The 11,899-nt window shown below is 33.4% G+C and overlaps 1 protein-coding gene across 1 annotated transcript; it reads right to left on the reverse strand.

The window, feature by feature from the left end:
* Window positions 1-9,732: 9,732 nt before the first annotated feature.
* On the reverse strand, window positions 9,733-11,531 carry LOC129877637 (transcription factor bHLH84-like). The gene is made up of 5 exons (XM_055953160.1): window positions 10,989-11,531; window positions 10,681-10,884; window positions 10,501-10,566; window positions 10,332-10,397; window positions 9,733-9,825 (listed from the first exon to the last, which is right to left on the reverse strand). Exons 1-5 carry the CDS (start codon window positions 11,529-11,531, stop codon window positions 9,733-9,735), a joined length of 972 nt encoding a protein of 323 aa, XP_055809135.1.
* Between the last annotated feature and the right edge of the window lie 368 nt (window positions 11,532-11,899).

The following is an 11,899-nucleotide window of genomic DNA, read 5'->3' on the forward strand; positions in this document are numbered from 1 at the left end:
AGTCTAAGAATAAAATGAAACTCAAGTAAAATGTCCGTGAATGGACTACATCACTCTATCTAAATATGCCTATATAACTAGACGGAGCTTTAGGTCAAGCTCCTAGCTCAACCTAATATAAAAGAGTCAAAAATAACAATAGGAAAGAATGTCTCGCCCTAGATGAATGAGGACTCATCAAATAACTCTAGAATATAGTAAGCTCTAGCCATGAATAGGATGCGTAGCATGACCACCCATCCCTACATTATGAGACAATATAGGTAAAATATATATTAGTACATAGAAGGTACTAAGTATATGAGATATGCATGAATAAGAAATAGAGCATAAGCAATATGGCATAGGATGCATGACCAATGTAATAAAATATAGATAAGACTTAAAAAGTATTTGAAATCATGTTGAAATAATGTGGTCAATGCATCATCACCATTATATAAAAACTTTCATCATTTCATATAACTTGTGTGGGATAAGACCGTTAACCGACAGCTAAGACTATGCGAGCTATAACATGAAATCTAATGTAACTTCCACATCGAGAAAAGAGAGGCTACTTGCCAATGCAGACTCCATGAGAATATCATCAGCTATATGTTGATCCACTAGCTAGGCCATAAAGGCAACCTATGGAGGCAATATAGTTTGGGACTTTAGGTTGCTACTAGGACTCCCTTAGGTAACAAACATTTGGTTACTGGACCGACCCCACCTAAAATTCCTCTCGATGCTTAGTCAACATTCCAATGGAATTCATTAAAACATTAATACATTATCAATAGCATCATCATGAAATAATCTTAAGAGTAGCTCATTAACTTAGTTGATTCATAAGAATTCATAAACTTGGTGAAAATTGTCCTTATCACCCTTTTTAATGATTGTGTGAGAATTGTTCTTATCACACCATAATAAACTTCCTAAACAGCATTGAAACATCATCTATAACCTTCATTAATCATTTAAGTCTCAACATGTTTTATAAAAACCTTATTTGAAAACCATTGTAATTCATGATCGCAATTCACGGAGATCGTCATTGAAATTAGCTTTATACATGGGAACTTGTAAAACAACTTAAAATTATGCAATTTAGATAGAATCATGCTTGTAATAATCATTGAATTCAAGTGAAGACATAATTGGAATAGACCAATGTAATTTCATCAATCTTGGGTTAAGAAGCAATTGAAATTAAAGAGATCTTTGAGGAAAAACCTTGGAGCTCCATGGTGAATCTAACTCTGAAATTGAAGAGGGGACTTGTGTTCTTGAAACTCTAGCTTTAACTTTTAGAAGAGGACCTTGAGATAACTTCCTTGATTGTCTTAGAAAAATTTGAGAATTGGAATGGAGGGAATTTTGAAGGGTTGAATAGTTATAGGTTCGGAACTTTTCCCTAAAAGTGTCTAGATTCATTGAACCAAAATTGGGAAAAGAAAATATTGCTTTTCATTAATTGAACTCAGAAGGCCCTACATATGGGCTTCTATGACTCGTCATTACTTTTACAGAAATAATTCATCCTATTGAGTTTAGAACTCTGAAAATCTGAGTCTCTGAATCATCCCTATGACTCATTCTTATGATTCGTCAACATATCTACAAGTCATAGGATGCATTCGTCTTGTTGACCCTGAGAAACCTACAAAACTAAGCCTCTAATCTTTTCTTACTAGTCAATTTTATGAGTCATGAAAAGGGCTACAAGTCATCAACTTGACTCGTAGACCCTTCCTTATACTTTTCCAACCTTCCTTCCTTAGTACCAACCCTATGAACTACTCCTACAACTCGTAGGAGTGCCTACGAATTATAGGTCAAGTCATAGACTTGAGGATAGTCCAATTTTCTTGAAATCTTCCCTCGTTTTAACTTTTCAACTTCAGGAGTCTTATAAAATATTTGGAGGCACTATCTCTATGGTTTACATGTTAATATATTCACCGACCATAAAAGTTTATAATATGTGTTAAACCAAAATAATTTAAACCTTCGACATAGGAGATGGCTTTAGTTATTCAAGGATTATGATATGAGTGTTATGTACCACCTAGTTAAAGTAAATGTTGTTGTCGATGATCTTATTATATTATCCATGAATAGTGTCACCCATATTGAGGATGAGACAAAGTAGTTGCTTCGTGATGTTCATAGGATAGCTTAATTGGGTGTTCGCTTGGTTAATCTAGAGGATGGTGGTGTTGTTGTTCAAAATAGTTCCAAATTATCTTTTGTGGTGGATGTTAAGGCAAAGAAAGATAATGATCCTACTTTGATTGAGTTGAAGAAAGCGGTTGCCGAGAAAGCCATTGAGACTTTTTCTTAAGGATGAGATGGTATTCTTAGATATCAAGGTTGTTTGTGTGTTCCCAATATTGATGGCTAAAGGTAAATGATATTATCTAAGACTCATAGTTTACGTTATTCTATTCATGCGGGTTTCACCAAGATGTATAGAGATTTGAGGAAGTGTATTGGTGGAAGGGCATGAAGAAAGATATTACAGAGTTTGTGGCCAAATATCCAAATTATCAACAAATGAAGATTGATCATCAAAAATGGGGAGGTTTAGCTCAAGACAATGAGATTAATACTTGGAAATAGGAAGACATGAATATGGATTTCATTACAGGTTTATCTCATACTCGTAGGCAATATGATTCAATTTAGGTGGTTGTTGACCGAATGACTAAGTCGACTCATTTTCTTCCCACCAAAGACTTCCTATTCAGCCATAGATTATGCTATACTTTATATTCATGAGTTTTTCAACCTTTATGGAGTTCCATTATCAATTATTGTAGACTGGAGTACTCAATTTACATCTTAGTTTTTGAGATACTTCCAAAAGGGTCTTGGTACTCAAGCTAAGCTTACTATGGCTTTTCACCTGCAAATCGATGGACAAGCCAAGAGTACTATTCAAACATTGGAGGACATTTTGAGAGCTTGTGTCATTGACTTTAAGGGCAATTGGGATGATAATTTTCCATTGATCGAGTTTGCTTATAACAATAGTTATCATTCTAGCAATCAAATATCTTCATTTGAGGCCTTATATAGTAGGAGATATAGGTCTCCTATTAGTTGGTTTGAAGCTCATAAGGTTGCCTTGATTGGACTCGAGTTGGTGCATAAGGCTATGGAAAAACTCATTAGAGAGAGGTTGAAGAACTCTCAAAGTCGACAAAAGTCTTATTTGGATATAAGGAGAAGGGAACTTGAGTTTGAGGTTACTGATTGGATTTACTTGAAAATCTCACACATGAAGGGTGTGATATTTTGGCAAGAAAGGGAAGCTTAGTCCCTGATATATAGGTTCATATTAGATTTTAAGGCGGGTTGGCATGGTGGCATCATTCGATGTTTCATATGTCATTGCTAAAGAAGTGTGTAGGTGATCATCCTAGCTCTATTATTCCCTTGAAAGGCATTGGTATGAAAGAGAGTTTGTCTTTATGAGAGATTCCAATTGAGATTCTAGACCGAAAAGTTAGAAGGGTAAGGATAAAGGAAGTTGCATCCGTAAAGGTGTTGTGGAGGAACCAAGAGGCTGAGGGTGCTACATGGGAGGCCGAGGATGATATGATGAAATGCTATCCTCATCTCTTTTCTTCTACTTCTAGCTGAGGTATTAAGTTACTTCATGATTCACTCTATCATATTCATGTGTTTCTGTAATTCTCATATTTTCATATGCATGCATGTTTATGAAATAAGTTTTAAAGTTATGTTTTAGCTTGGGATTGAATATTCCATGTTTTATGCGTTTTGATATGTTATTGTATTCGTGTTGGGTTGCCATGTTTCTTTCCTACTCCATTATGCTAGTTTGATTCCCATTCGAGGAAGAATGTTCCCAAGTGGGAGATATTGTAAGACTTCGGAGTTGAAAAGTCAAACAAAGGATTTATGTTGTAGAAAAGTATCCAGTGCAGGCCCCTACAACCCAACCTACAGACCGTAGGGAGTCTTACGAGTCGTAGGAAGGCTATCGTAGGAGGCCCGGGCACTTGGGAAAATTGGGTTTCTGAGATGGTTGAATTTCAAGACCCGTAGAAGTTTTAACTAGCCATAGGAAAGGCTCGTAGATAGGTCGTGAAGAAGGGGAATTTCACTAAGTGTGAACCCAACCTAGGAGGGGTTCCTACGGACTGTAGGAGTTCCTACGATCCGTAGGGAGGAGCCATAGGAGAGGTTCACATACTTAGAGATTTGGACTTGGAAAAGTTGACAGAAAGAAGGGATCCTACGAACCATAGGAACATTGACTGGCCATAGGTCAGACCCATAGAAGGGTCCTTGAAGTTGGAGTATTTCAGGGTTTCAGAACTCTTCCTACGAACAAGTCAGAGGTTCGTAGGACCATTGATGGACTGTAAACCCCACTCATAGGATGAGTCTTGAGTTGTTGAATTTTTGGACAAGTGTTGAGGTATATTGACAAACCATTCCTATGATCCGCCAGACCACCTACGACCCGTAAGTACCCATTCGTGGGTCAGTTCAGCAAAATTTAATGAAGAAATATTTTTTTCCATTATTTTATCAATGTAACTGGATGTTTTGGGGGTATTATACAAAGCCTATAACTATCTAGATTCTTCAAATTCTATCATTCCCTCTTATTTTTTCAAAAATCACTCTAAGGCATCAAGGGTTCTATCCCAAAGGGGTTCTTCTTCTTCATCAAGCTAGGGTTCTAAGGTTCAAAGTTTTTCTTCAAAATTTCAAGTTGATCTTCATCAAGATATATGGAAATTCATTGATGGATCTTTTCCATCCATGGAGTCCCAAGAATTTCTCTCTTCTTTTATCAGTTTTAATTCTCCAAATTCTATGATTTTGATCAAATTGCATATAGGTCAGCTCAATTGTGATTTATTTCAATTCCAATAGTCCATTCATGCATGATTTGAGTTAAGTTACATGTTTTCAATGACCAATGCATTATGCTATGAATTTCATGCTTCAAGCAATGAATTTATGATCAAAGAATTATGGATGACTTATGAGTGACTAGAAAGCTATGTATTACGATTCAAGTATGATTTCAAGAATAAAACCATGAATTGTGAAAAAAATTATCACAATATGCAAGTTATGATGATTTTAATGCTGAGAAAGGTAAGTATCCCCGAGTTCAAGTTATGATCATGATTTTTCAAGGAGTTATTCTTATGTTATATTTTCATGATGTTGTATTGGTTGATTTACCTTTTCTAATGACTATGTTTTATATATTCCGTTGGGATTAACTTAGCATAGAACAAACTTTATGGTGGGGTCCACAAGGAAATCCTAGTAGCAATCATTCATTCCTAAACTACATGCCACCGTATATTTGCATTATGGGTTAGATAGTGGATCCACTATAGCTCATGATTATGTTATATTTATGATACGGAGTCTATCTTGGCATGTAGCCTCTATCTTCTCGGTGTGGAAGTTACATCGGATTTCATGTTATAGCTAACATGGTCTTACATGTCGACTAAGGTTAACATCCCACATATGTATATGTTATGTTCTACAAGCTCTTATGATGTTTTATGATTCATTGACCACGTGTTTACGATTTTCAAATACTTTCAAGTTCTTTTGCTCATATTTTAAGATATTGGTCATACATCATATGCTCATCTTGACTATGTTAGGTTATCATTGTTCATGCATGATTCTCACATACTTAGTGCATTATATGTACTAACACATACTTTTTACCTACATTGTATCATAATATAGGGTCGAACGATCATCACGCACAGTCCACTCGTTGCTAGAGTTTAGTGACACTATTCCTCTTCATGGTGAATCCTCATGATTCGAGGATGAGACATTTACTATTTCTTGTTCTCCTATGACGTTTATCTTGTATTTTGGTTGAGCTAGGAGCTTGTGTTATGCCCCAATCTAGACTAATAGAGGCATGTTAGATGTTATGGAGTCTATGTTGTCTTCTTTCCTTTGGAGTTGAATTTGATTCGTCTTTTATTGAGACATCTATGTTTAGACTTTCATTCCGCTTTTATGATGATTCTCAATATGTCTTAAATACCTTATGTATGCTCATGAATGATATGCTAAGAGGCTTGGTTGGAATCCCTCGAGCCGTGTTGCACCTATGGCCTAGCTTGGATCGTGACATGGAGAATAAAGCAGGGAGGGAATGGAATTTGGTGAGTAGAAATAAGAGATGTGACAACAACTGGAGGTAGTTCGGAAAAAAAGAATAGGTGGTGGTTTAATTTGTAAGACGATAGCGTCTGTTATAAACAAGCACTTCGATTCTAAAGAGTCGTCGTCGGTGTAAAAGGCATGAAGCAGAGAAGCGGTTGTTTAGGGATGATGAGCTAGAAGCAATGTTTTTTAAAAATTTTCTGGTTTAATTTATTTGTCGTGCTTTATTTTTTAATTTGTTATATATTTGAAATTGATAGTTTTAATTTTACTATCTTATAAAAGGTGATAAGCAAACACCTCTTCATTTCATTATTTTCATTTATTTTTATTAATAATTAAATGTAACTCATTGATTCTAATTCCATTTCAAGATTAACTTTTTTTTTTATTTTGAAAACATAAAATTACCCTCTGGGAACCTACAACAAAGGAGTTTGGGATCCTTCTGTGTGCTTACTTCTGAGCTTCAAATTTCAACATGTGTACTAGCTTTTTTCTTTTCCATCGCTTAATGGCCCACTTAATAGCTTTCCACATTATTAATTTTTAGCTTATCATTCTTCGATTTCAATTTATACTACTCACATTTTTTTTAGTTAGTCTAAAAAAAAGTCATATTTCTATATTTTGTAATGATTTAATTTTAAAATATTTATTTTATTCCTAATAAAATAATTTATATCTACACAAATATTTATAATTTATTTTAGAGCATAAATTTCAAAAAATGCCTTTTTTAAAACTTCATGTTAAATCAAACTACATCACAAAAATTGGGACTAGAAATAGGCATCTCTTCATCGACGTACCTGCCTTTAGCCAAAGATTTTTATGATTTTTTTTTAATTTCTTCATTTTCATTTGTTTATCTTACTTTTCTTTTTAGTTTATTACATATTTGAAAATTACGTAAAAAATACTATAAATGACTCTCAAAATTATACCGGTGCCACATAAATTGGGATAGAGGAAGTAACACATATTATTTTTAAATATTCTAAAAAGTAATATAAATCACAATAACTAACACCTTTAAATATTTAAAAGACATACAAAATTTCGTTGACTCACAAAATTTAATCAATGCTATATAAAATTGGATATATTATTTACAAATTACATAAAAAAATTACAAGAATTAACAACTTAAAATATTTAAAAGACATAAAAATTTGTTGACTCTTGAGATTCTATCTATGCCACTTAAATTGGGACAGAGAGGTAATGCAGATTATAAAAAAATAAAAAGCTATAAATCACAATAATTGATAACTTAAATAAAAATTTGGATGATTCTCCAAATTTCACGTGTGTCACATAAATTAAAGGGTATTTTACTTAAATCCCAATGAAAAAGCCCAATTACAATTTATTCTGACTTTTTTGGTAATTACCCGAATTTCCTCTTTTTTCCAGAATTTTGATACATACGAATGATGGTGATATATCACGATTTGATACATAAGTCCTTTTTATGATACATCGCTAGTTGATACAAACCAAATATTATAATATCAATAAAACTTATGAATCAGCTTATAACACCTAATATATCATGAATACAACAAAAATAGCAGTAAAACTTATGTTTTACTGATACATTTTGTGTTTGGTTTGTATCAACTAGTGATGTATCATAAAAAGAATTTATGTATCAAATCGCGATAAATCAGCATCATTCCTATGTATCAAAAGAGGGATTTTTGAATTTTTTTACAAATGGTGGGGAATAATTGAAAATATAGGAATATAAGGTGTGTAATTTAGTAATTTTTTCTAAATTAAAATATCAGAAATAACTATTGAGGTCGTGCTAGCACAGGCGCTCCTATATATATATATATTTTGGAAGCGATCAATGAGACTTAGATTCTGTTGAGACATAGGGTCTGTTTGGTATGGCTCTAAAAATTGCTTATTTTTAGATTTATTTTTTAAAAAAGAGCTTTTCAGAAAAGTACTTTTGAGATAAACCAATTTGTATTTGGCTAATTCATTTGAAAAGTATTTTTGGTAAGTAGATTGTGTTTGATTAATCTTTTCTAAAAGTGATTTTGAGAGTCAAATTACAAAAAAAAAAGTATCAATGCATTTTACTATTAAAATTATTTTATATAGAAAAATTATTTTAAATATCTGTAGTAAAAGTTTTAATTAAATTTTTATTTTTATTTTTATTAAATTAAAATGTACATATTCAAATTTTCAATCAATATTATACATAGATAAATAAAAAAATAAATTAAGTATGATATTGATGATTTAAATATAATTAAAATATCAAGCAAAATAAATTTAAAAATCATTCCATAAATTAAATCACTACATACGAAAAATTCATCACAAAAATAAATAAGTACAAGAAATATATTAGTTAAATAGTTTTTTGCGATTCCTCTTTTTTAAGAAGCATAATTTTTTAGCTTCTTCTCAACAACGAAAAACTGCTTCTCCTTTCAGTTAATAGTTTTCCAACAATAATTGTTTTTATTAAAATAAATATTTTTGGCCTATCAACGATAATATCAAAGAGACTTTTACTGGGTACGCATTATCTTTCATACTCATATTACATTGTGGAGCTTTGGATCCCAATTCCAGCGAGTGAGTTCCTGTGTTGAGAATTCAACTTTGTGGTTAGCCGCCTACCTTCCTTCGCAGTGACCACAACGTCTTTTATCTTATGTTTAATCCTTTCTAGTCAAATTTGTATTAGTCGAACACTTGTACTTTAATTTCCATTAGTGTTGCTCATGACAATGCGACACTTCATCTTGAGGAATGTTAGTAGTATAAATTTCATTTTGGTAGATTTAATTACTCCATTACTTTCGAATATTTTTTGTTGCATTTAATAAATGTCTGGTTCGCGTGCCTTGAGGGGATAATTGGGTGTCATCATGGGGGATGATTGAGTCGTGACAATCCAAGAATCTTGCTTGTGGGTCTAGTCTACACTTGTTAGCTTTTCCCTAGTATTCCAAATAAGCATACAACACCTTCTCTAATTTAAACCGATTTCAAGACCTAATTGGATGCAACGTGTTGGCTTGTTGACGAGTATCAATAGATGACAAAATAATACTCTCATAAAACCAATCAGCTTATCATTGAAAGATTAACACATTATAACTCAATTATTACAGTGCTTTCTTGCTAACTGCCATAATTCTGAGTCAAATATAATATAAAACCCTTGAGATGGCAGGCAGAAAGAAAACTTACATCTGAATATGAGGAGAATGATTAGTTGTTATGGATAAGATAATAGCCACTCATTAAGTTTAGTTAGCCACAATTATAAAATTGTAATATTTTCTATATTTCCTGTATGATAATGCTCTAAATCTGCTACTTCCTCAGTCAGTTTATCGTGTGATTATAAATTATTTCATTAAATAAAATTTTAAAGTCAAGTTATTTTTAATTATAAAAAAAAAAAATTCTTAGAAACAAACTAAAAAGAACATGTGTCACATAAATCGAGACACAAAATAATACACAAAATCCAATGCATCCATGTCTCGAGCTTTTCAACTGTTATCATTTTGGAATGTCAATCCTCAGATCAAGCCCAAGATCCATTCCGTTGTACGCAATGGGAGCATACATCCATAGATCATCAGAGCTCAAGAGCTGCATGCACAAAAACGCACCACATTAAGATCCATCTCTTGATTCCGAAGTGACAAGTAATTTACCTTTAGTTGATTAGCTAGCTTAGCTATGGCAGACTTTATTGTTGTGCACTGACTATCAAGTCAAAGTGGCCTATAACAAGTAACTGTTTCTAGTAAGTCTTATTCGGGAGCATAAAAAAAAACTAAATGACCTTCTATAGCCTGTACTATTTTTATTCATTGGTTTCCTCTCACCCACTCAACAATGTTTTTGTTTAATAACACTCCTGTCCACACAATATGATGAGATTTTTCAACCTATACTTAACTTCAAAAATATCGTCCGGTTTTAGTGTCAAATCCTCCAACACGGATATGCTAATATATTTTTGGAGAGTTCTAACACATAAATACTTGTTGTTCTCTCCACGTGAATATGCTTGTGTATGTTCACGCTAGATCAGTATATTTATATCCTTAATGCATTGTTGTAACATTTGGGAAGGGGAAGATAAACGTTACCTTGATTTGGAGTTGCAAAAATTTGACATACTGGACTGCCTCTTCAAGCATGGTGCTAATGTCAACCTATCATCAAATATTTTGCCATTTAGGTTCACATTCTCTTAGCAGATATATAACAATATGATGGATCACTAATTAATGCAGTTACACTGACTTCACTACTTACCTTGGTTCCGTTAGGGATGAGACTCTGTAAGGTCTTCAATCTCTCATTAATTCTCTCTCTTCTTTTCTGTTAGAAGAGAAAGAAAAAATCCTTTACATATATGTATACTCGCAAAACAAGAAAATTAGAAGCAACTGATCATGATCACAAATGTGATATAATAGGCAGTTAGTTACATACCCTGGCATACAAGCTCTGGGGGTCAGTTGCTGAACCCCTGCTTGCTCTGGATTTTCGGGTCAACTCGAGAGAAACATTAGATTCATCTTCTGAGAAGCAACTGATCATAGAGTTCTGCCTCTGAAGCACAGCCTTGTTTTTTCTGTCTATCTCACAAGTCTTAACGGCCGTTTGCAGCTTTGTGTTTCTCTTGTTCTTTGGTACCTACATTAGAGAATTATGAGAGATCAGATATGAATCATTAAATCAGACCAACAACAACTACAGCTAAATCAGATAGAAAGGTTTCAAAGTTGAATAATACTCACATGACCATGTAACCGGGCTCTTTTCTTAGAGATCTCTGATGGACTATGATCCATTTTATCTTGTGGAAATTGGTCATAATCTATTATTCCAAGCTGCAAGCCTTTTCCATCAAGAACAAGTTCAGGCTCCATGTTATCCTTAGTCACATTATCTTGGTTAAGGAAGTACTCATCCGCTTCAATTGGATTATAATTAGTATCCATCAAACTACGTTCCGTTGTTATTGAACTATCATTTCTCATCAAGATAGGCCGAGAATGACTTGGATAGTAACTTTCATGACTCGGAGGTGGAAAGAAAATACCACTAATATTGTTAGTGTCATTTGAAGAATACACAGAAACATCTTCTCTTGCTCCTGATCCCAACAGGTTCGTGTTTGATTCATAACCATTCCAACAACCGGAGGAAATTCCATAGTAATTAGAACTACCTGGTAACTCATTTGGAAGTGAACAGTTACCAAGTAACTGTGTCATGAAATCAGCCTCCTCGGTAAAACACATTCCACTAAAGGAGCTCCAATCTCCTTCAGACGACATTGATGCCATTTTCTAATTATTACAACTAGAGAGCTTGAAGGAAATGAATCAAGGAATTGTGCTATATTTAACTACTACTTTGTAATAGAGAAGCTCAATGTTGGAAATAGTGAGAGATAGAAGCACATATTTATACTAGGAATTAATGGATTGACTTTGGTAGGTATATCAATATCCTAGGACTCAGCAACCAATAATACTTAATAAGCAGAATATGCCCCCGACCGTTTTAAATATATATACACTATGTCCAAAATGGGCCAATACAACTAACATAGACTCAGTTCAACCAGATACAGACTAAATTTGCAACCCCAGAGGGTATACATTTATAATTAGCTAGGTAACTCTGACAATGACTAGAGTAT

The sequence above is a fragment of the Solanum dulcamara genome, chromosome 12 (assembly GCF_947179165.1).
Source record: "Solanum dulcamara chromosome 12, daSolDulc1.2, whole genome shotgun sequence".
In the NCBI taxonomy this organism is placed as follows: Eukaryota; Viridiplantae; Streptophyta; class Magnoliopsida; order Solanales; family Solanaceae; genus Solanum; species Solanum dulcamara.

What these genes read in the sequence shown, in the direction of transcription:
- LOC129877637 (XM_055953160.1), bottom strand. Translation starts at nt 11,531, where the DNA reads ATGTCGTCTGAAGGAGATTGGAGCTCCTTTAGTGGAATGTGTTTTACC. An exon ending in TCATCCCTAACGGAACCAAG is followed by an intron (nt 10,398 to 10,500) that starts GTAAGTAGTGAA and finishes ATTTGATGATAG; the next exon opens with GTTGACATTAGCACCATGCT. An exon ending in TTTTGCAACTCCAAATCAAG is followed by an intron (nt 9,826 to 10,331) that starts GTAACGTTTATC and finishes TTGTGCATGCAG; the next exon opens with CTCTTGAGCTCTGATGATCT.